This window comes from Saimiri boliviensis, chromosome 7, assembly GCF_048565385.1.
Source record: "Saimiri boliviensis isolate mSaiBol1 chromosome 7, mSaiBol1.pri, whole genome shotgun sequence".
Classification (NCBI taxonomy): Eukaryota; Metazoa; Chordata; class Mammalia; order Primates; family Cebidae; genus Saimiri; species Saimiri boliviensis.
The window spans coordinates 41,636,623-41,662,853 of NC_133455.1; the positions used below are offsets into that span (position 1 = coordinate 41,636,623).

Below are 26,231 nucleotides of genomic sequence, written 5' to 3' on the forward strand. Positions count from 1 at the left end.
GTCTGGTTATTGTACCGGAGTTTCCAAGGTAAGGTTTGTAATAACAAAACCACAAGAGAAGCAGCAGAATAAACAACAACAAATGTTCATGTCTTGTTTGAGATGTGTCAGGTACAGTACTGAATGCTTTATGGATTAAACTTCTTTGAACCTTACTGTAAGCCTTTGAAAAAGATATCACTGTGGCTATTCACATTTCATAGGTTAAAAACCTGGAGAACAAAGGTTAAGTTACCTGTACAAGGTACCTGGACACTGAATGCGATGGTGAGGGGTAGAAGAATAGAGGCTTGGGAAGATAGCCAAGGTAAAAGTTTTCTACACCAAATTTTCTTTCAAGCTCTTCTGTATTCAAGGCACCCTCAGTTCCACCCTAGCCATCTTGCTTGGCTAGGAAGATCTCTGTCTACAGTGGCAACTATAGAGCCAGATAATTCGCACCAGACCCACATATGTCTTTGAAGAGTCAGTCTACAAATAAACCAGTCACATCAGAATTGTGAAGATAATCACTTGCCTCCAGATCTCTTAGAAAGTAAAGGGGTGTCAGAAGGAGACCTTTCTAAGCTCTGGTGTTCTTCATATCCTTAATGTGCGGGTACAATTAAACACTTTGTATATGATGTCAATGAGAGATAATGGCCCTGAAATGAACTTTAATAATGTGCAGAATGCAGTTACCCTGTTAGCTAGTGGGTTGCCAGTAGAAATGGAAGTTTAAGTGGTTTTAACAGCAGATGTAGGATGTGCTGTGAATTGGAATATTTTGCATATCTATATGACAGCTAGGGATTCAGGGAATCCTACCCCAAACATTCCAAGCCAGAATGAATTTAAGTAATCTGTGCACAGTGCTGTTTCTAGCCTTAAAATTGTTCCATTTTATGTTAGATTGCAAGAGACCTGGTTTCTGGTTAATAGTGTCATGTTCTCTTTGTAATTTAACTGCATATGACTTTGTCGGGACATAGTTTATTCTATTGAAAAAAATGAGTGTGACAATATATGTAACTTGTGATTAAAGATGCAGTTTTTAAATATGATAATGTTTGGTAAAATGCTTGAGATTTTGGAGGTGAGTGAGTTTCTATCCAAACAACATTAACAACAAGAAAATTATTTCTTCCTGAACAAATATAAAGTTTCAAAAGCATTGTAACTTGGTCACAGTTTGTAAAATAGTCTGCAAAGGCACTATCCCAAAATTCTGATAATTAATTTTCTATAGAGTAAGAGTTTGCTTGCTCTTTCTTAAGACGTATTATAGTTTAGTAATGAAAACTGGATAAGGTGTGAGAAGACCTGGATATTGGTTTCTGCTTTGTTTCTTGCCAGCTCTGTGAACTTGGGCAAGTCATTGGGCTTCAGTTTTCTCCTTTGTAAAACAGAAATTGTAAATATGACTTATCTTGTCTAACTCAAAGGAGTGCTTTGAAATATATCAGAAAATAATAAAAGCTATCATTTATGGAGATTTTACTTATAAGGATTAAGTTCTGACCTTATTTAATCTCCACTCCAACACTATAAGTTGAGTAAGAACTTCTATCCATTTTTAAGATACGGAAACTGAAAATCAGAGAGGTTAAGTAAGTTGCCTGATTTCATACAGCTTACTATCAGAAGAGAAGGACCAAGATCTAAATCTTAACCACAATAGTTCTGTTCTTAAAAAAGTAAAATTATCTACATAAAAAGAAATTATGTCTTTTTCTTCTCCTCTTCCTTCTCTGCATTTCTCTTCTAGTTTTTCATTAATACTTTCTTCTCTTTCTCTCCGTCTTGTAATAATGATTGCTATTATTTGTAATACACACTTCAGTAGGGTTAAGTTTTGATAAATATTAAACCAGGAGTGGGGCAAAACACAAGTCTGGATACGGTCCATAGCCAGTCATTTGATTGTCTTTACTAATTTAGCTAATGTATCTTAGTAACTTACTATATATCATGGCTATTCTGGGTGCAGGGATTCTATAAGCACAAGCACAATGTCTTTCCTCCCTTGGAGTTAGACATGTAGTTAAACAATTATACTATGAGGCAGGAGTGAGTATACATCATCAAAAAGAGATCAATGCCATGCAGGGAGAGTTCAGAAAAGAAAATTAATCAATTCCAGGTAAAGGAATCATGGACTTTCACACCAAGGTCCAGAGACAATAGAGCTCCCCTTTGTCTAAACTATCAGAATAACTAGATATGTGGTTATCAAATGTCAGGGAGATGGAGAGTAGGGCAAATTGTTTATCTGGGAGGCTGGGCTTGGGAAATAAGGCAAACGATAAAGTGGTAACACCCCTCCCCCTCCTTGAGATACTCACTCGAGAGTTTAATATCTTTAAGTTTTATTGAGGAAAAAATATATTTACTGTGGAATAATATACTTTGATGGCTGGAGGAGGGAAGAAAGGAGGCTGAAGGATGGGAGGAGGATCCTTTCATATTTCACAGATGTTGATTTCCAGTTTCCACCTGGTAACAGCCTAGGGGCCAGAGCATAATGATACAAGTCAAAACACAGAGACCTACACAGAGACAACTAACAGCATCCAGCAAGGAAATTATAAAAGCTCAAAAAATATTTCCAGTGGCTAAATAAATACCTTTCCTTGTAGTTGCTCTTTGTTTTGTTTTATTTTTCTTTTCATTTACTGAAATTTGAAAAGGGACATAGACTATGTTGCCTTTTCAAAGTTCTAGTTTACATGAAAATATAATCTATGAAAATAAAATTTTCCATATATAAATGATTAAACTATATTGTTATCAGCTACTAGTTATCCATGTGTTTTACTTAAAAACTGGTGAGCAATGAGAAAGATTTTAAACTATGATTAATAAAAGTGATTGATGACTTACTTTTCATATAAAACCATGGCTTGCTTTCAGGACACTTTAGAAATATGTTCAAAATATATAGAAAAACTCCACAGCATAGTGCTTGAATTTACACAAACATTCCAAGGCAAGTAAGAATCCGAATGAGTACTTTCACATCAGGGTACTCATTTATTTTTGCAGTCCACATTTAAAACAACTACAAGATTAATTTCATTCCATTTTCTGGACTTACACATCCTGAAAGCAAGAAAAAAATCTCATTTTGGAAGTATAATAAATGTTACTTGTAAACAAGGCTAGAAAGGGTGGAGAGTGGAATGGGATGGGGGTGGGGAAACAAACCCTTTAGTTACAATGTCTTAGGGAAATGAAGCTACAATAAGACAAATTTCAAATCAAGTTGCTCCACTGTACTACATAAGCAGCTTAGAATTTTAAGCAGATGCAAAAAGAATACAGCAAATGGGAGGGAAAAAAAAAAAAGGCCGATAAAGTTTCTGGCTACAATACAAGAGACATATCATTACCATATGATCTAATGTGGGTGTCAGCGGGATTGCGTTCATTGAGGGAAACCTTATTTTTTAACTGTGCTATGGAGTAGAAGCAGGAGGTTTTCAACTTAGTGACAGTCACAGAGCAGCACCTATCCCCTCCTCCTTTCCACACCTGCAAACTCTTTTACTTGGGCTGAATATTTAGTGTAATTACATCTCAGCTTTGAGGGCTCCCGTGGCAAATTCCTGGATTAAAAGGTATGGTTTTCAATAATTGTCCTGAACTCTGCTACAGACTAATAAAACTTCGGTCAAACTGAGAGCAAAAGAGATTATTTGGTGAGAAAAAGAAACGCAAAAAAAAAAAAAAACAAAAAAAAAAAAAACAAAAAAAAAAGGTTAAACTTTTATAGTCTTTATGAAGCATTTTAAACAAGTATTGTTTGAAAACAGACGTTAAATAGTTGGTAAAATGATTGAATGCATTGTTTTACTTTTCTTTCTTTTCTGTTTTTGCAAAGATGCTTTCTAAAAAACTGTAACCTAACACCAGGACTCTCTATCTTGATGTTTTCGTGTTTGTATTAACGAATGTTTAGCTCTTTAGGAGGTGGTAAAAGTATTCTAAAGTAGCATTAAATTTGTAATTGAGCTATATATTTAAAAATGTATTTTTCTCCTGAATTTTTGTCTGCTTTAAGAACTTGAAAACCCCCAAACAAGTGAACTCTGGTGATTAGCTGAAGATATCTAATGTACATTTCTTCAACTCCAGAAATAAATAGAAATTATCACCAGAGAAGTGAAAAGGAACATTGAAAATATTTATGTTATTAAATGCCTAAGATATTCACAATGCTGTATAATTTCTTAAATGTTTAGTGTCCTAGTCAGTATTTTCACTGCAGGTGAAATTTTAAGACACATTCACTATAAAATGAGGATGTGGGTTAATTTTCTAATTTTAAAGCAGGGTAACACAGTGACCACTGGGTAAGTGGGCTCCCAGTGATGTAAATGCCTGTGGCTTTTTTTTTTTCTTGTTGCTCTTTCTAACCAGAAAAAGAGCCAAATGCCTCCTATAGTAACCCTTGTTTGCTGATAAATGCTACTTTTATTCTTTATTTTTAAATTTTATCTATTATTATTGAAGATTTTAATCATCTAGTGCTGTAAGATTTAAGGTTGCTTTGCATTTATAGCTTCAGTTATCTCTTGAGGGTTAAATTTTGTATTTGAAAATGACACCAAAGGCATAAATGACATAATGCAAATGTTGATCTGAATGATACAGTTCATTTAATGGGCTTAAGTAGTTTTAGGAACAAGAAATTATTATTTTTGGTAAAACGTTTGTAAACTATGGCAACCAGCTTTAGTGGAGCAATTATATTACATTCGTACTTATCATCTTGGAAAGTGGAAAGTGTCATGCATTTTGAGACTACTTAAAACAGTTTCAATAAAATTTAAACAGCATATCATCTCAATAACAATCTCCTTGGTTTCTACCTGAACAGCTGCTCTTTGCTCTTTATATGTCTAATTAATTGAGGAAATAAGGAAATGACTAAAGGAATTATCAGCATCGACAGCTCACATTAAATGTTTTCAGATACTGAGTCTTCAAGTACCATGAGACTAATTTAAAAGAGATGATTTTATGGAAGAATTTGCACAAATTTTCCGCATATGCTATTTTTTCTTCCCCCACAGGACAGTCAGAGTTAAATGCACACATATACACATTCTCTCTCTTTCTCTCTTACACACACACACACACACACACACAAGCAAATGAAAGTGAAATAAAAATCAGTGATTGAAGTCATAAGATGCCTGTCTATATTCAGTTTCAATCTAAAAGAATATTGTTAGGAGAATTTGCACCATTTTAACAGGAGAAAACAAACATAAATTGTAATACTGTTCCTCTCAGTTAATGCTCAACATTTTCTTTTTTTGGGCTGTTAGTGAAACAACCGGCATTTTCTGCTCTGGAGAAAAGATTTCAAAGCGACATCTGCATTAGCTGTGGTTGCTATTTATTAAATCTGCAATTACTTTGCTTCGTTTTTCTTTTAAACTTGTAAGACATTAAATATGCAAGGCTAGCAAGCTTGTGGTAAACCATAAACATTGCATTTTTAATGGAAAACAGATACAAAACCACTCCCTCAGCTACAATCCAAGGGAACAGGCTGCCAACACAAGTCTTCTCTTAAAGGGAAACTCAGCAACTGAGTGGGAGTGGGCTCCTAGACAAAGCTTCATGTTGAACTTAAAGTGGCAGTGCGAATAATAATCTTTATGATTTTTTTTTAATGAAAAGCCACAAGCCCGTATTTAACATGTGCTCTTTAGACATGTATCAGTAGCAAATATAAACTAAGGAAAAAATATAAGAAACTAAAAAACATTTGTTTCTTCTTTAACGATTCCAGGAAAAAATTCTTTTCTCTTCTTCCTTCCTTTCTTCTCTTTTTTTTTTTTAAACATACACGACAATTGGATAATGACTCAAAACAACTCACAAACATACAGCTTTAATGTGGACTCTTCTAAGTGTACAATTCAAGGTAGAGATGACAGGACTAAATATCTACAATGTTTTGGAGCTATCAGAATGGTTTCAGTGAGATTTGAAAATATTTAATCTCTAAAATGACTTTGTTTCTATGTAATCAAGTACCTTTTGTTATTCAGATTAATTATGATTTTGTCACTGAGATTTATTTAGTGCACTTCAATTTATTTAACAACATAGATTTGCTCTTGTGGAATGAATGAAATAAATATGCAATACATTTATTGAAACAATACTTTGTTTTTTATAAAATGCCCTGTTGGCAAAATAAGATCATATATACATCATATAAAAATCCGTTAGGATTGTCCATATGTGTTTATTAGCTTATTAAAAATAATGTTTGAGAAACTAGGGAATTGATTTATTTTTTAAAGCCGATCTTGCTTATACCAAGTTGAAGTTTTCAATCTGCTAACTTTTTTATATCAGAAATTTGATATTGAAAAAAAAGCTAATTTTGTGTTTTAAAAAATCGAACTGATTGCTTGGAACAAATGGAATAAATTCTATTGTGAATAAAGTGATGGCCATTTGAGTCATTTGTGTGCAAAATATTGTGCAAGGCGCGGGTACAGAACAAGGAATAATAAGACACGCCCTGAAGCAGTACATCGTCTAGTGGGGGGACAGACCAAGCACGCAAAGCAAATTGCAATATAATGTGATAAGTTATTTAAAAGAGGTAAGAGCAACGTGCTTTGGGAGCAGAGAAGAGGGAGGAAGCAGCATCCTGCCTGGATGAGCCAGGGAACACAGAAGAGAAGATCACTATCTCATTTAATCTTTACAACACTCTTGCAAGGTCGGTATTCTACATGGCAAGTAGCTTTGATTGTCATGGTTCAGGTGAGGATGGGGAATGTAGTTACAATGAAAAGGAATGTGGCTAGAGCTATTAATTCATATCAAATTATGAGTGGTCTATAAACAGCACAGGGATTGTGGACAGTATTGATAAACTGTGGAAGTTAATAAATGATTTGTAGTAGAAATTAATAAATGACATTGAATTTTTAGAAGATGATTCAGGCAGCAAAGTGGAAGATGGCCTGAAATAGAGGAAATATGCAAGGCAGAAATGAATTGGAAACTCTTGTAGTGGTTTAGGGAGAGATAAGAATGGCCTAGAACGAAATAAATGTGGTGGGATGGAGAGATGTGACTGGCTTCCAGAAATATTTCTGAAGCAGAAATTGGAGATCTCCTATGTATATAGAGAGAATTTTATTTGACCTTGGCAAGGCTTGAGTTAAGTAAGGATTGAAAAGTCCAACATGATTGACTATCATGACAATTTTGCAAATGATTTGGATATATAGTATATCATCACAGTTCAGACCCAAGATTCAAACAAGCAGATTTAAATAATATTCAGCTTTCGAATCCTAAGTAAATAGCTGTGCAAGTGATGTTAAAATGTATCTGATCACCTTTCAATATGTTTTTAATGCTGTTTCCTGATAACAAATGAAAGATTATTTTTCACCTTTTCTCTGTGCTCACTGTATTGTGGCATATTATATGAGAAACAACATACAATATAGGCAGTGCTATTTTTCTTAAATCTCTCACTTGTTTCCTAGGTTCCCTGGTTGTGAAAATACATGAGATAAATCATGAAGGCCACCATCATCCTCCTTCTGCTTGCACAACTTTCCTGGGCCGGACCGTTTCAACAGAGAGGCTTATTTGACTTTATGCTAGAAGATGAGGCTTCTGGGATAGGCCCAGATGACCGTTATGACCCTGGTTTAGAGCCACCCCTAGGCCCAGTGTGCCCCTTCCGCTGTCAATGCCATCTTCGAGTGGTCCAGTGTTCTGATTTGGGTGAGTGGGATGCAGGTTCTCTTTACCTACCTTATTTGTTTTGTTCTTGAGAATGGAAACACTGAGAGTTTAGCGTTTTCAGTTTTAGTATCTCCAAATGTGAGAGACAGTGCCACCTAATGAGCAGTAAAGGAAGCAGAACAGGATAGAAAGAAAAGCAGCTTTGTGATTCTCTCTCTCCTCTGTCCCTTTCTCTTTCTTCTCTTTCCTCCATTCCTTTGCAATCTTGGACAAATCACTTTTAAAAATACTTCTGAGCTTTACATCCCTTCTTCTACAAAATAAATTTTGAGCTGAACAATGTCTTATGTTCTAAAATTTCAGAGTGATGGTTTAATCTTAATTCTGTAATGTGCTTTTATGATATCTTAGATATTAAGAAAACCAGGTCAGTCTCTCTACTATTCACTTAGCCCAGATAACAGAGTTTCAACATTACTAACGTGTAAAATATGCAGTTATCAAAAGCAAAACATGTAAATTTTTATGGCAAAACTTATCTTTCAAGTACCAAAATACTCCCTTAATCTCTGAGTCTTCGTTTTGTCTTTACTTTTGACATGTTGTAATCTAGCTGCTTATAGTCTTTAGAAAGTTTCAAAGGAAATATTTATCACTAAGGTATGGTAAATATTCAGTATACTCATGTTCCATATATCTTTAGCCTAGCAACCTAAAGACCAATTGATTTATCATCTTTTAAGAAAAATTGGTCTGGAAATTCCAAGAGCAATACATTTAGAAGATAAGTCTCTAGAAACATTGAAGCTTAGTTTATGGACCAAAGGGGAATGAACTCAGTTTACATGGCAGCTGATTCACATTCCTTTTTCTGAGCGGGTGTATTTTCTTACTGTAGATTTAAAGAGAAAAAAATCTTTATATCATGATTCTGCCATGTGTACTTCCTTCTGGAAGAAATCCCATACCAAGATCAGGCACTTCTTTCAGTCTTGGAAAATGATTTCTAGCAGTAGTTTGCAGAAAAAAAAAGCCACTAACTTCTACAGTTGGAATAAACTACCTACTGGAACCCAGAAAAAAACATAAAATATATTCAGTAGTAACAACTGAAAAACAAATGCTTGAAATAGCTTCTTCAATGCATATATTGTATAGCCGTTTAAAACCCAAATAAAAACTTTATAGAAAGGCTTTCAAAAGACCACAGGATAATTCCAGTGCATTGATTTGTTCACTCATTCAGCAACTAAGATCAGCTCTGCTCTAGGCATGGGGAGGAAAGGATGAGGAAGACAAATATGGCCCTAGTTATTGTGGATCTTATATTCTAGTGGTTGTAACTACTACTTTTTGAATTGTGTATTTGCCACAGAGGAGATTGGATTACTCTTTAGAAACTTTATAAGAATCTAGAGATGACCTGCATTATTGTCTTGGGCAGGAAAATAACAGGGTTGAAAAAATCTGAACAAAGAAGTCATCATTTGATGGATATGCACGGGATAATCTTTTGTGAAGTTACTTAAATGGCAAAGTTCCCAAAGAATATGATGCAGGTTAAATTTTACTTAGCCTCTGAGAACAAATTAAAATAATTTATTATTATTTCCATTTTGTTATCAAAAATGAAGGGTTGATGTTTTTAAGGAAAGAAGAGTTGGCCAGTGACTTTGCTGAAGTTTTATTTTTTCATAAGTATAGTTTGCCTTTGCTTTCACGAAAAATAGTTCATAAAGCTTGACCCTGATGAAAGCATTGAGCTAGTTTTCCAATTCTCTGTTATGTAAAAAGGCATAAGTCTATTGTTCAGAGTGAAACAACAACAAATTGTAGTCTTTGGAAACAGCAAATTCACTGACTTGGGAGCTTTATGATAATTTTGTTGTTGATATTGTTTTGTTTTTAGATGAGAAAGTTTTCTACATGTTATCTTTTTCCTAGGAGCTCAAAGTATGCATCATTCCTTTATTACAGCTAGGTTTACTGACCCATATACTAAGAAAGTAGCTAAAATTATTTTTAAAAAATTGATTTTAAGACCATATTTAATTAAGAGAACTGAAGTTCCAATGAGCAGTGCTCTCATGCAAGGTATTTCCAATATTTTAAAATTTACAGGCAAATATTTACATATATTATAACATTTTTAATCAGATATTTCTAAGAAAATACATTTCTTTTTTTTTTTTTTTTTTTTTTTTTTTTTTTTTTTTTTTTTGAGACAGAGTTTCGCTCTTGTTACCCAGGCTGGAGTGCAATGGCGCGATCTCGGCTCACCGCAACCTCCGCCTCCTGGGTTCAGGCAATTCTCCTGCCTCAACCTCCTGAGTAGCTGGAATTACAGGCATGCGCCACCATGCCCAGCTAATTTTTTGTATTTTTAGTAGAGACGGGGTTTCACCATGTTGACCTGGATGGTCTCGATCTCTTGACCTCGTGATCCACCTGCCTCGGCCTCCCAAAGTGCTGGGATTACAGGCTTGAGCCACCGTGCCCGGCCCGAAAATACATTTCTTAAAGGAAACTGAAATTCACTTGACTTTAAAAAAATGAGCTCATTTCATATTTTGTCTATTATCTAACTCTTTCTTACTTTATGATGATGGCAAGCTGTTGAGAGCCTTGACGTCTTCATTTGTTTGCAGAAAAATCACAGTCTTAGAAATTCTGTTAAATGTGTGAGGTACCTAGGTCATAGTTGCAGCTTAATGCATTTTTAAAACTATATGATGATTATATGTAGTAACAGATGAAGAAAAAAAAAAAGAAAGGAAGGAAGGAGAAATGGACCACCTCATTCATTATAAATGCAATACAGTTGATTTTTTCTTTGTTTATGTCCTCTAGTAATCTGAGCATGAAGCCTGAATTGTTGTTATAAAGAAAAGAAATGCAATGCAGGTGGGAATGGCAAATGTTAATGCTTATCTGTGTCAAAAACCAACGTTGTGTTCAGGATTATCCTTGGTAGATTATCCTTGGCAGACATTTAATGAGCAGAGAGGAGCTACAGTGTTAAAGGACAATAGTCCTTTGTCATCTTATTATCTAAACAATGTTTAATATAAACTTTTAAAATTAAAATGTTTGACTACTTTTTCCCAGTAAGAAATGTTCTTGGCAAAGTTAAGTAACATCAAATTTTTAAACAATTCTTTCAAATCTAAGAAGTAAAAAACTGTGAAATTAAAATTATGTAATTATTCTGCAGGGTAATTTGAGGACTCTGGAAGATGCATGGACTGTTTTAGTCCCTAATTCTAATTTATCACAGTAGTATTAAAATGTACTTCTTTTTTTCTTTAGAGGATGAGGGATTGAGACAGTAAACATGAATTCTTCATAGATATTGGCCAAGTTGTTTTGTTGAACTTGTTGCAACTTACCTTGTAATTGGAACCACAATTTTATGAGACTCATATCTTGTCTTCTTTTATCTATCATGTTAAGACATAAACCACTTCTCTCTTAATTACAGCATTTATTTCAAAAAAGCAATATTAAAAATAAATGTAGAGTTAGCAAATTCAGTCTTTCAGTTACTTTATAATAATAAATCCACAATGTAACTCATTCTTTTAAAAATCAACTGTTTTTAAAATGTCCTGATTTTGATTGGATTCTCTATTTTATATGTTTGACATCCTGAAGGAAGACAGTTTTCCTTACTTAGGTACTCTTTGACCCAGCTATCATCTTTGGATCAAGTGTCACCAGGTAGTATAATTTGGTATGGACTTAAACACCTCATTACTGAAATGCAAATTAACCCTGACAAGTCAAATAAGGACAAGTATTGTCTTTTGACTAGTCTCCAAAATTAAAATAATAATTCTGGATATATTTCTTATAAACAAATTTCGAAAGAGTTGAAATACCTCTTAAAACTGTTTAATAGTGGAAAACACTTGGGCTGTGCAGTTAAACACCTCTGATCTCTAATTCTGCTTTGCTGTCCACTACCTGTAACCTTACAGCTTTCAAAAGTTTGCTTCCTTGTTTGATAAATGGAAATATAACTTATTTCACTGGATAAGAATAGAAAATATATGTAAAAATGCTTATTATAGTAACTGTTACATTTCACTTACCATTTCAGACAAAGCTGACTAAGAACATGATGCTGTTTCTGATATTTTCTTTTTATTATTGAGGATAACAAGTATAAGCCATATACTTATTAGAGACTCTCCATGGTTTATACTTATTATTCTCAATTCAAATGATATCATCTTTTACTTATTGAAAATAAGTATAAGACTCCTAATAATTTGTTAATAAGTATATGGCTTGTCAAGCTAGAGACAAAATAGTACCATCTCTCTCCATCTCTCTAAAGAGGACCACATCATCTCCAAATGTAAATAGACAAGAATTTTAAAAAATGGTACGTTTAGCAAGCAATTGAATTTTCTCCAAACCAATATTCCTTTGAACAAAATGAGTTTGTTTGATTTGAGAACAATGAAGCATTTGGCTATTTTATAATCATAAATGATTCATACCCAACACAACCCTCTAGAAATGGTGCCAGAAGATGAAACACATTTGAATTTGCCATATAAAAGCATTACAAATAACTGCTGGTTTCTAGTAATGCAGCTTATGATGCAAATAATGTTTTAATTTTTAAAATCTCAGAAAAAGTACAACCTTTTAAATTACATAGTTGCTTCCTCTTCATAATCATGTTTCTTGAACTGGTGAAAAATTTTGTCAGTGGTTACCAATTGGGACATATTGTACTACAGCTTCTCGCTTGGCTGGAAAAACTGGTTTCCCAGAAGCAGACCTTATACATGAGGTAAATGAACCGTTACACTTCTCCCATGAAATCAACCCAGAAAAATAAATTGTACTATTTTGCAGAGAAACAGACAGAATGCTAGAGGCTCAGTTGCTTTTTTATTTTATGTCTGTCTCTGCAGCAGCAGGGGTATGAGGGGTACCTCATTCAGAGTTTTGGATGCACCAAAAGGATGTTTCCAAAACACGATATGGGAAGGAGGCTGTGCACAGAGCATGCCACTGGATTGCCTAAAGTGGCATTGAATAGGAGTGGAGTACGGGTGATCTTCAGATGAAGCAAGAGTAATGCTCAATGCAACCCAGTTAAACAAGTCTCCTGACTTAAGGGGTTAAAGATGGAGAGGGGAAAGAGAGGGAGTCAAGAAGGCCAAAGGAAGCGTCTGTCTCCTTGACCTGACTGAAAACGAACATAGCCCTGGTTTCCTTCTCAGCCCCAGGAGGGAGAGAGAGGCAGCTGTGTGGGATCAAGGCATTTTGTTAGATTGCAGCTGGGATTCATTCTCCTTTGGAAGAACATCCCTAGCTCCAGGGGATATGGTGGGAATTGGTTAGCTAAACTATCCATTCCCTGGGTAAAAGAGGAAAACCATGAGACCCTGTAATCTTGAGTTTTCTCCCTCAAAAGAGTGGAAAAAGATTAGATAGCTCCTAAAAAATAGGAAAAAAGAAAAAAATGAGTTTACAATTCAGTCTTAATAAAAAGAGAAAGCAACTGTACTGTAACATTAGCAACTGTACCGTAACATTCAAGACTCAGTTACTTTTGACTTAGTTTGCGAACTGCTTTAACTTCTGTAGCTTGCCTGCTTCTGCCTTTTCACCATAATCTACATTTGCTTTGATTATTCTATAATAATTAATTATATATACATATCTGTGATTATATAATATCATTAACTATCTTTATATATCTATTTTTCCTCACTATAAGTATTGCAATAATTTATCTTTGTACAACCTCTACACAACAAACTGCCTTATGCTTTGTAGACTCTTCAAACATCAATCAATGATTGATGAATGAATAAACAAACATATGCATGGTTCAGTGCTTGAGTGAATGCTTGGATGAATATTCTGCAATATTCTAGACTCTACCAAGCTGCAAAGAGAAGGGAACATGACTGACTGAGAAACAGAAGTCATTTCTCAGTACATCCTAGCTCCTTCCCTTTATGGACGACTGTAAAGCCAAGAAACTTAGAAATTCCTTGAGTTTGACTGGAGAGAGAATAGAATTAGAGAAGAATCTTCTTTGTCTGAAGCCTCATCTAACTGATAATGCAGTTAGATTGCCATTTTTAAGACGAAAAGAGGAAAATATGCCTGCCTTGAGCAGATAAGTTTTTTGGTGGGGCTGGAGCTCCTAAATATTACTGGTCATTTGCCCAAAAACTGAAGTACATCACCACTGTCCCGATTACGAAGTTGAGTACAGAATTATTAAAAAAAAAAAATTGTCGAAAGTCAGTAAGAATAAATCTTAGAGTTTGGACTCCAGCCACATGGCAGAAAAAAAAAAATATGATGTTTTAAGATGACCTGGCCTTTGTCCAACATGATGTTTACCAGATTGCTGACATTTCTAGAGAACAATACTATTTATCACTGGGACAACCAAAAGAAGGGAAGAAAAAAATAAGCATATTTCTTACTAGTCTTTATTCAAAAATGATGTTTTAGTAATGTCTTCAGTAGAGTCTTATTTACTTTAATAAATAACTAGATTTTTAAAAAGATAAAGTTCCTTTATCTTTTTTAAACATCTAATTCAGGCTACCTTGAAAATAGTGTGTTTTAGTGGGAAATTTAGAATTATGTTAAAATTTAGAATTTATTTAATGAAAAATAAATTTAGGAAACTACTGTCCTCCTATTACTACAGCTGAATGAATTTTACCCCAAGACATGGTGGCTTAAAAAAATAATTTAATTTACTCATGATTTGAGGTATAGAAAATTTGGGAAGGACTCTGAAGGGCTGTTCTCACTTGGGGTCACTCTTGCATTTGTAGTCCAATGTTAGCTGGGAATACAGTCATAGGAAGGCTCTCCCGGGCTGGACACCTTAGACAGTTCACTCTCGTAACTAACAGTGGCTGCTGCTATTGCCCACAAGCTTGGCTGTTCTATCCTCTGGAGTGCCTCAGGAGCCCTCTCTCTTATTCTATGCCCCCTGACTATCCATGAGCAAGCATCCCAGAAGAAGGGGTAGCAGCTGTACAGTCTTTACTGAACTAGTCTCAAATGTCATAGTGTTTCAGTCTATTGATTCCTAGAGGCATCACAAGACCATCCTAAATTCAAAGGGAAGAGAGAGCAATTAGATACTACCTCCTGATGGCATTGGGACAGATGCCTATTGTAGAAGAGTAATGTAGTATAGAAAATTTAATTTATGCCATCTTTGGAAATATAATCATCTTAATATTTACTTAGATTTATATACATTTCTAATGAGAAGTTGGAGCATAATTATGTATTATGTAGAGAATGCCCACAGATATTACATGTCCCCCATGAAGGTCATTATTTAATGATTACAAACTATATTATGATGTTAAATAATCATAATTAAATTAATTTACAAATTAACTTCATAGTCACTTAATTCTTCTACTTAGGATTGTAAGAAAAGTATTACATCATATCTTGATAACTTTGTTTTCATTCTGGAACATTTTTTGATGTAAATTTAACCTGGGTAATTCAAATATCATTTAAAATGCTTAACATTTTACTTTCTATATCATTTTATGAATAACCATAAAATTTATCTGTATTTTATGGTTTATTTATATGAATCAGGATCCAGATGAAGTACATAGTAGATACATTGCATTTTTAAAAACAGCTTTTTTCTTTCTTTCTTTTTTTTTTTTTTTTTTTGTGAGACAGGATCTCACTCTGTTGCCCAGGCTGTAGTGCAGTGGCATGATCACAGTTCACTGTAGCGTCGTCTTCTCAAGGCTCAGGGGATCCTCCCTCCTGAGTAGGTGGGAGGGACTACAGGCTTGTGCCACAATGCCCAGTTAATATTGTGTAAAGACGGTCCTTGCCATGTTTCCCAGGCTGGTCTTGAACTCTGGGGCTCAAGCAATCCATTTTCCTGAGTTTCCCAAAGTGCTGGAATTTGAGGCCTGAGCCACAGCACCCAGCTAAAATAGCTCTTAACACGTCTTTAAATTACAGATTCACAATTTCTTCATTTTCTCTTGGAATTTAGAGGCTTAATCAGATTCAAGATTGTTTGTTTTTGACAATACAAATCTATGAATGAATATTTGTTTCTTCATTAAGAAGCTTCTAATTGATCTTTCCCAGGAGAAATATATGCCATGCAGAGAAACTCTTACTGCTGGATTAGTCACCCTGTAAAACAGAAAAGTCAGTCTTCTTGAGATATGTATGTGACAAAAGGTGCTTCACAAATATGGCAAAGACACTGAAGAAAGTGAGAGCAATTTTCAGGTGCATGTAATGGGAATGGCATCTTTGGTAGTAGGTAGCATTCATTTATAAAATGTTCCTGGCCAACTGAGAATCAGGAAGAAAATTATAATCATTATAACGAGTTGTATCCTAATACTTCTGAGGAAAAATAAGTTCTGCTATGATAGCAGGTTAGAGGGAGATGGTTATGGCAGAATATGGCAGAATGATCTCAAATCCATGCTCACGAACTTTGTATCATGGGACAGCAAGGCAGACTTTAAAATTAGTTAATCAGAAAGGCACTTCCTGTTTTCAAAGCAACCAGAGCAAAGTGCTGATGTGAAACAGTAATTGATCCTCCTTACTCAGGAAAAACAAAAACTAACAAAGCAAACACAGACCCTGAAATACAGGACAGTATAGTGTAAACTTATAAATCTATAGCATATAAGAACTTTGGAGGTGCAAGATTACTGTTATACAGGGTGGTCAGGGTGAATATTACAGAGGAGCTGGGATAATGGATATGCTTCAAGGGATTGTTAAAATGGAAGTATAAATAAATGAATAAGTGGAATTATACATAAAATATGCATTGCATGAACAAAAATGAGTAGCTGGGAATGACATAATATGCTCAAGGAATAGCTGTAGATCAGCATTTAAAAATATGCATAATGATCACCTGCATAAATGGCACACCACAGCCAGGTGCGGTGGCTGACACCTGTAATCCCAGCACTCTGGGAGCCTGAAGTGGGTGGATCACGAGGTCAGGAGATCAAGACCATCCTGGCTAATACAGTGAAATTCCATCTCTACTAAAAATACAAAAACTAACTGGGTGTGGTGACTGGTACATGTAGTCCCAGCTACTTGGGAGGCTGAGATGGGAGGATTGCTTGAACCCAGGAGGTGGAGGATGCAGTGAGCAGCCAAGATCACACCATTGTACTCCAGCCTGGGTGACAGAGTGAGACCCTGTCCCAAAAAAACAAGCAAACAAAAACAAAAGAAAGAAAAAAAAGAAAGAAAAAAGACACACCATATAGTTCTGGAGTAAGGACTCAAACTATCCTGGTTCTTGGTCTACTTTAGCCATGAGTCACCTTAGATAAGCTATTTAATGTCTTTGGGTTTTTGTTTCTTTACTTATGAAATGATATTAGACTGGCTTAAAATTTCTCTGATTGCTGGGATAAGTAAACTTTTTGAATGATAAACAAGTTAATTTCTAATTAAGGCCAATACCAAATCTAACAAAATAAGAGCCTGCCATCTGCTATCATAATCATTTTTTAAAGAAGGTATATTTAAAAGTAGAAATGAAAGTGAAGGCAGGAACTGGTCTTAGATGGTCTTAGTGTGTGTGTGTGTGTGTGTGTGTGTGTGTGTGTGTGTCTGTGTGTAAATAATTTACATTAAAACTAACCACAATGCTCTTGTTTTTTATTTTGATATAGATTGTTAAAAACCTCATCCTAGAGTCTACATAATCAGCATTTGGGAATCATAGACTAGCTGATATTTAAGGGCTCTTCCCTTTGTGACATTCAGAGAACTGATAACTAGGGTAAATTCGCCATTATGCTCTGCCTATTGTCTTTGAGGAAGCTAGTAAACACCCCAGTGCCTTATCTAGCCCTTACAGGTACAGCATATTAATGGATCTGTCAGAACAATTCTTTTGGGGGATACAGATAGGTATGCCAGAAAAAAAAAAGTCATGCTGGAATCTAGGAGAGTTGTCTTCTAATCCACGTTTTGTCATTCCTAGCTAGATAAGCTTGTTCGTATTATGAAGATATTATCTGAAAGTATGAGATTACCATACTGCCTTACCTATTTCATTGGGTTGTTGTAAGGTAAATGAGAACATATTTTCATTTTTAAAAATAAACTCTAAAACTACATAAATTGTTAATAAAAATACTAATATGTGAAATCCCCCAAATAAACACAAATTTTCTAAGTTAGAGCAGGTTGTAGATTTAAGATTTTAATCACTGAAATGGCTCTCCAAAAACTAAACTACAAAAATTAGAATCCTGTAGATGGTGTTCCTTTTTTCCAAATCTCTAGAAATAAGATGTATATATTCCTATTGTTACAAAATTTTAGAATGACAACATAATCAAAAGTGTCAGCCATCCAGTCACGTCATTTTTTTCCCTACACATTTGAAATTTTATCTTCAGTTTGGCATTGACCAAATGTTGAGAGTCACTAGAACTTAAGTTCACCAATGAATAAAAGTAAGCATAAGTGGAAATTAGGACTTTGATGAAGGTGCCCAAGAAAAAATGATAAAATCTAGTAACTATGTTCCAAATGAAAAGAAGTTTGTCTTTTCTGGGTTGGAGAACACTAATTATAAAAGAGTTGGAAGAAGTGTACTATACCTAATTGCATGAAATTAGCAAATTCACATTTCCTAAAATGGCAGTAATTACAAGTGTACAGTGTCATTAAACAACCTACAAGGTAGCTGTTCTGGTATTTTACTGTTCATCACTGAAAGCACTTAACTCTTGTCATTTCTATGAGAACTGTGTCTATAAGAGTTATATATTTATGTAAGTTTAGAATTAACTTTTTTTTTTGATATTTAAATTTATCAAGATAGGTGGTCACTGAATTAAGAACAAGATTTCACCCCCAAGCCCAACTATCAATGGAGCAGTGATATTGTGGCTAAAAAATTATTTGGGAAAGACTCAGAAATAGATGGCTTCATATATGATTTTTTGTAATTTTCATGGAAGAAATGAAGATAGTCAAAATAGGGCTACCTATTTTGTTTACAAGTATATTTACATAAAACTCAAAACTGAAAAGTGATTTTCTCAACATTATACCATGTTGTAATTTTATTTTAATTGAAAACAGTAAACTGAATTTAATTTTTTATGGAGTCATGGGCAATATCTGCCTTGGTCCTGATATATTCCCAGGATCTAATAAATTTATGGTGCCCAGGAGGTATTCAATAAAGGCTTATGGAATTTATGAAAAAATAATATTCAGTACTTCAAGTTTCAGATATGATGGAGAGATTGCTTCTACCAAAGGCTGAAAAATATGTCTGATATATGTTATGGAATCTTAAAACACGGAAATGATCACATTGATTTGAGTTAATAGAATATCAAATTGTTACTTAATGTCCTACTTCAGTATGAAACAATGGAAAAAAGAAAGGCAAAAGGCTTATTTAATATTTTACTCCATTATGATTCAAAATGATTTATTCAAAATAACTACCTTTATTTATAATTCCTATTTATCCTTATTTGACTAGCCAAATGGCTATTAAAATATTTTTTAATACCATGGACCATTTGGTTATTCAATGAGTTTACATTTACAAACTAAAAACAATAATTCAGTCAGATGAAAATCTAAAGTCTAAAAATAATACATCATAAAATTAATTTTAAATAAGTCATACTACGAAATTTATTTCATCCTAACTAGCCCTATATCTATTGGTCATAAAATATCAACTGAAATTGATATTGTTTTGGTATTCCAATGAAAACTAAAAGAACTTTATCCCAAAACATTAGACAAATTTTCAAGATCCTGCCACAACTTGATTATATGTTCTTATAATTTTAACTGTAGATCATTGACAGGGTTAGGTTTATCAAAAAGATCTTTATTCCTGATGATTTGGCTAGAGTCATTATTGACACAGTTTTTATGTAAAAATGTATGGATTTACAAATCACTCATGCTGACTACTTATCAGAATAACTACTTTTCAATACAAGAACCAAGAGGTAAAACAGATTTGAGTCACACCCTAATGCAACACAAATATTCCTTTTATGCAGAGGAGTCATTCCATGAGGAAAATATAATATTGAGTTTATTATGAAATGCAAAAAATTATTTTGACTTCGTTGCAAAAGATAAAGCAAAAAATTTTACCCTACAATGAATGTAATTCTTAGAAGAAGAAAAGTTAAGTTGTTACTGTTAAAATGCTCATCACAACATTAATTTCTTGGTAAATATATAATGTATGATTCTGTAGCCATGTGTCCTTTCTACTCACTGCACATTCCTGTTACTCTTATGCTAGGTCTGGACAAAGTGCCAAAGGATCTTCCCCCTGACACAACTCTGCTGGACTTGCAAAACAACAAAATAACTGAAATCAAAGATGGAGACTTTAAGAACCTGAAGAACCTTCATGTAAGAACTGTTTTTTCAATCACAATAAGACTCAAAGTATTTTTCAAAACACAACTTAGATAAGGCCAAGAGTATTATGTGTCAACAAAGAAACACATTAGTGTTTATTAGCATCACTTTTTAGCAGTGGTAGGAAAGCAAAACATCATATTCATTAACCACTAAAAATTCACCCAGTTTTATTTTACATATAGTCCATGTATCTTAGGTATTTTTTTTATATAAAAATACTTTAGATCTTAATTTTCTTTGACAGTTTTGGGAATAAAAATGGTCTTCCAAATTAAATTGTATTTTTATAGTGGAACAAAACGCAAAACGGACTGATCCTAGTATTGTTTTATTTCTTTGTTTATTTTGTTTGTTTCCATACATTTTCTGAGAAAAGTGTGAATGATGTTCTAAAGTCTCAAAGATTGGCATCAAGCAAAGAAAAGATAATTATTCATATTTTACTTAGTAAAATATAATTATATATATATATATATATATATATATATATGTTTCTTGCTTTATATTTAGGATTATGTATGCTGTGATCTTATCTGTAGGCTTATTTTGATTTTCTCTTACTTCTCTACCCTCTCATAATGTTCAGTCTATCAGTCAGGATTTCATTAGAAAAGAGATGCCACTCACAAAGGGGTTTCATGGAGGAGAAGTTATTGAAACCTCTATTTGCAAAGGGGCATGTGACCCCAACAAGGCACGGTGAGGCACGCAGTCCCACAAAGGTCTAGAAAAATTTGGGGGTCTCAGAGTCATGGGAGATCTGGGGGACTGTAGTTCCACTTCCTAATTTCCTGCCTGTGTCTCCTATGGTTGCATCTACTTGAGACCAAAAGATGAGGCCATTTGATTGATGCATTCCCCAGAGGTCAGCTTCCTGGGACATGAAGAAGGGCCCCCCAAAAGGGCAAAGAATGAATATAGTGGCAGTTGGGAGAGAATATGCTATACAAGAAGAATGACCAACCTAATAAAATAGAGGCAACCCTTACTAAGGCAACCTGTAAGAGTAAATGCACTGTTTGTTCACATGTAACACCAGAATCACTATAAAATGCATTTTCTTGTCCAGCTGTCTATCCCTGGGATGAGTGTGATGTGGTCTTCCCTCAAAACAAGAGTGCACATTAAATAAAAATAAGCCAGACTTCAATGTCCAAAATATATACTCTGGAAATCTCACTGCATCTGCTTCCATTCTGGTAGATCACTCTGAAGTATTGAGTCTGGTACTTGGCATTTTAAGAAAGGCATTAAAGAACATCTAGAGATGGATGACCATGGAGGTAAAGAATCTGGAAATTAGGTCTCATAGGCACAGCGTATGGAGAGGTGGATGTCTAAACTGAGTGATGATGGTCACTAGTAGCATATTTGAAGGGCCATGTTGAACAAAAAGAATTGTATTTACTTGCTTCAACTACCAGGTGACAGAATCATCCTAGTGAGTAGATTTTAGGAAAGCAAATTTTTATTCAACATTAAAAATAAAATTTAACGTATTAGAATTTTTTAGAAAATAAAGGCTTACCTCATGATTTGTTACCGGGCTGTGTAAATTAGAGTTCACAGCCTTGCATAATGAACGTCATAGGAATACATTCTTAATGTTGGGAGCATAAACATACCAAACTCTAATTTCGTATCTGCTTATTTATTCTAGTCATTATAGAAAATAATTGGGGAGATACATCATGAAAATAGGCAATACTTACTACAAGATAAATATAAAATAAATCATCTGATATACCTTAGAGTAAAAAATATAGATACAGGGGAAATAATATAAAATAGGACTGGTCATAATTATTACAGAGTTACTATAATCAAGATACAATTTAGTTACAAACTTTCCAACAGCCAAGATGGGAAAAGCAGTAAACATGTATCCATTAGAAGAAAATATACTATAGTTTTTAAAGCAAGAAATTTTTTTTTCTAAAATTTTGAGATTCTACATGGAATCATTTTAAAAACGTCAGATAAAACAGTGCCATCAACTTATTGACGTGTCCAACAATATAACAACAATATTAATAGTGACATAGTAAAAGAAAAAATAAGGCATCATTATTTTTCCAATTACCAGATACAATTTTGAGAGAATATGCGAGGAAGGAGTTTTAGATGATCAACAGAAGTTTGAAAGGCAGAGAGAAAAGCGCTCTCTGAATAAGAAGAAAGCAAAGGCAGAAGAAAAGCAGCAGCAGACAGATACAAATACAAATTGACTAGAGTGAAGGAAACAATGAAGGGTAAGAACAAGCTGGAGGTTCCAACCTTTGGGTCTCTTTCCACTGATTAGAACCTTATTCACCAACTCCCTGCCTTCACCTTAAGGTTTCACTGGGAGTGAGTTGATGGTGAAACCAGCAAGGTTTATCAATGATTATTTAAGCTACCATTGGCATAAGTTTAAAAGGGAGACTGTAAAAAATGAGTATTATTAAATTTAGATTACTAAAATATTTTAAAAACTTTTATTTGCACAAGTTTGCCTTGTAGCTACTTTTTTTTAAAGGATTAAACGTTCTCATCTCAATGAAATTTAACTCTCATCTCAACTTCCTGTACATTTAAGTATAATCTGAGTATGTTTAAAAAAAAAAAAAAAACCTTTATATCCTTAAATAAGAGACATCTAGTGTCTGTGGCATTCTCATTAAATCTGGCATTTGTAATAATGTGTTCTTTCTTTTCCTAAGTCTCCTTCTAAGTATGTTTTTAGGCAGCCATCATCTTGACAATCTCTTTCTTCTTCAAAGCATACAACAGATGAATAAAGTGGGTTCATTAGAGACTTCAAACATTCAGAGGATGTTAAACAGCTATTTTTCTCTTACTCTTTCATTCATGATCCTTTCTATCCTTGTTATTATGCAAATAAACATAATAATTTTAGATAGCAAAGCCACACTTAAATAAGGAAGGAGAGAAATGAAAATTTAGCAAGGATTAAAACAGAATTTAGCAGAATCAATTTCCCTGCCTGTGCCTCATTACGAGTGGTATGTAATGCATAAGAGTAATTTTATACATATATAGTAGGAAAAACTATGTATTTGCTCTATAAAATAATGGGAAATTAAGTGTGGTAATGCCAACATTTAATGTATTTTCTTTGAATTGAAGCTTAATCTTCATAAGTCAAGTAAGGAAGATTTTTTAATTAAAAATCAACAAAAATTGTCAAAGACCGAATAAAAGCAAATACTTGTTTCGCAATTACTGTATATACTAGGCACTGTTTTAGTCCCTTATATACATTAAGTTACTTAATTCTTATAACTATTTTTATGAGGTAGTCACACTTGATATCTCCTTTAAACAGCCACAGAAAGGTTAAGGTACTTGCTCATAGTCACAGACCAAATAAGAGCCAGAGCTTGAGATTCTAAACTCAGAATTCTGGCTTGAGAATTTGCACTAATAATTGCCGATAAATATGACAGTCACCAAAAAAGCCCTTAGAACAATATTTGGTACAGTGTAAGCCCTCCATACATGGCTTTGAAGAAAAAAAAATCTTACTAGAAATCAGGTTTCAAAAACATTTAACATAAAACAAAGTTTTCAGATCATGTTTAACACATTTAATTGTATTACACTTTTAAAATTTTCCTCCATGGATAGCAATTGAATATCCCCTTTATGATTTTCATTAGACACCCACAATTTTGGGTATCTTATAAGGATATATGTCACCTCACTCTAAGCAGGCTCTGGCTTTTCCCTAAGTTTTTGTTTATTCATGTCAAATTTTTATGACCTTAACTCCCATGAGTTTTTGAAGTAATTCACCCAATGTGTTAGGATTTTGTATTAATCAACCAATGCATCATTCATGATTAGTTAGAAGATTATATTACTTAATAAGAAGTTTTAACTTATTGAATAATGTGAACTATATGAGGATGTACATAGATTAATTAATCAGCTGTTACCTTTAGAAAACATTCTTGCATTTCTATTTCTGTAATAGGACAGGGAGACCAAAAGTTCACACTGTCCTGTTACAGGTCCCTTTTCCCCTTCCACATTCTCATATATGAAAAAGATATGCAACAATTGAAAATGCAAGGTACTTAGACCTTAATAAGTTGTTTTAAGTTTCTTATAATTAGTTAATAAAATGCCTTAATTACACAATGCGGTTTTGATAGACATACAGATAATCAAAAAAGAATAAAATAGTCCAAAAATAGGCTTAGCAATAGTTATAAGTATAATAATAATGAATTAGAGGTAATTTCTTATGTAAAGGGAACTCAGAAATCAAAACTAAATAATTACCCAAAATACTAACATATTTGTCATATAAAACCTTTTTATTTGTCAGATAAAACCTTGATGCCTAAAAAAAAGGGCAAAAAACTTCAGGAGGAACTATGTTAAGTCACTCTGTACCATATTGACTATATCTTTATTCTCTAAATCAATTATTAAAATGTATTAAAATTTAATAAACACAAGAAGTATCTGTGATCAGGCAATCTCCTCTCTCCAAAAAATACAATAAATGGTAGGAAAATAAAAATCGTTTAATCTTTTTAAATGACGAAGAAATACAAAGAAAAGCAATGAGCTACAACATAATATTATTTTGGCCATACTCTTAAGAAAGATAATATCAAATATTACAAGGCTGCTGGAAAATTTTAGTTCCTTGCATTGCTGGTGATAGCATAAATTGGTATCATCTTTTGTAGTAGAATCTGTGATCACAGTCAATGAAGATAGACTTTTAGGTTAAAAAGCTAACTAGGGGACGGATAACTGTGGCATTGATTATTTTCAGGTATCTTGGGACATTTCAACTGTTAGGAGTATTTATTATTTTAAAATTATGTGTATACACATGCACATATACATGCATGTCTGTGTAGGGTGTATGTATGTTGATATATAAATTATATATCTTATTACATTTCCCTCCTTTTCATTCCTGATTTTCAGATCTTTATACTATACTTTTTTGTTTGTTTGAGTCAGAGTCTTGCTCTGTCACCAAGGCTGGAGTATAGCGGTACAATCTAGGCTCACTGCAACCTTGGTCTCCCAAGTTCAAGTGCTTCTCCTGCCTCAGCCTCCCAAGTAGCTGGGACTACAGGCACACACCACCACACCCAGCTAATTTTTGCATTTTTGGTAGAGACAGTATCTTGCCATGCTGGCTTCAAACTCCTGGTCTTAAGTGATCTGCCCACCTCGGCCTCCCAAAGTGCTAGGATTATAGGTGTGAGCCATCACACCTGGCTTAATTTCAACTTGCTGTGATTACACATGTACGCCACCACACCTGGCCTAATCTTAACTTGCTTATTTTCTTTTCTGATTTCTTGCAGTTTTCTAGATTTATCTGCTAGCCCTAAGAATGGACTGAACAAGCAGTCACTTGTTTGATATATACGTGGAAGGTTTTGGATTTAAGATGTTTTTCTTCCCTTGCTACAGGCATTGATTCTTGTCAACAACAAAATTAGCAAAATTAGCCCTGGAGCATTTACACCTTTGGTGAAGTTGGAACGACTTTATCTGTCCAAGAATCACCTGAAGGAATTGCCAGAAAAAATGCCCAAAACTCTTCAGGAGCTGCGTGCCCATGAGAATGAGATCACCAAAGTGCGAAAAGCTACTTTCAATGGACTGAACCAGATGATTGTCATAGGTACAGACATTTTTATAATTTTAAGACCAAAACTCAAGTTTTACCTCAAGAGACTGCAACTGGGTTTTAGGTGCAGGAAGGTAAATTAGCTAAAGCCTACACGCCTGGAGCCTATGTTATTTATAAGAGCAGGGCCAAGAAAAATTGGGATTTTGAATCTGGACCTTCTAGTGATATTTTTATGTCTGTCTTTGAGTATCTGAGTATATGGAGAAAACCCTAGGATTGAAGTTACCCTACCACATGCTCATATGCAAAGATGAATTTATATAGTTCTTAACTACAGATATTTTGAGATACTTTTCCATTTGGGGGACCTGTTGTATTCTAAACACTCATGAATCAGTTGCTTTAAAAATATGTTACCATGTTTCACTAAACATAT

At 34.0% G+C, this 26,231-nt stretch overlaps 1 protein-coding gene across 2 annotated transcripts in view; it reads left to right on the forward strand.

Moving 5' to 3' along the window:
• Window positions 1–3,418: 3,418 nt before the first annotated feature.
• Window positions 3,419–26,231, forward strand: part of DCN (decorin) — a 35,913-nt gene continuing 13,100 nt past the window's right edge. The window contains exons 1-4 of one of the 2 annotated variants that reach the window (XM_003927877.4): window positions 3,419–3,599; window positions 7,515–7,758; window positions 20,057–20,169; window positions 25,633–25,846. In XM_003927877.4, the coding sequence (XP_003927926.1) occupies window positions 7,548–7,758; window positions 20,057–20,169; window positions 25,633–25,846 (538 nt within the window). In that variant the 5' untranslated portion in view covers window positions 3,419–3,599; window positions 7,515–7,547. Of the gene's footprint in view, window positions 3,600–6,540; window positions 6,734–7,514; window positions 7,759–20,056; window positions 20,170–25,632; window positions 25,847–26,231 lie in introns of those variants that run through there. The other variant, XM_003927876.3, reaches the window with a different exon arrangement.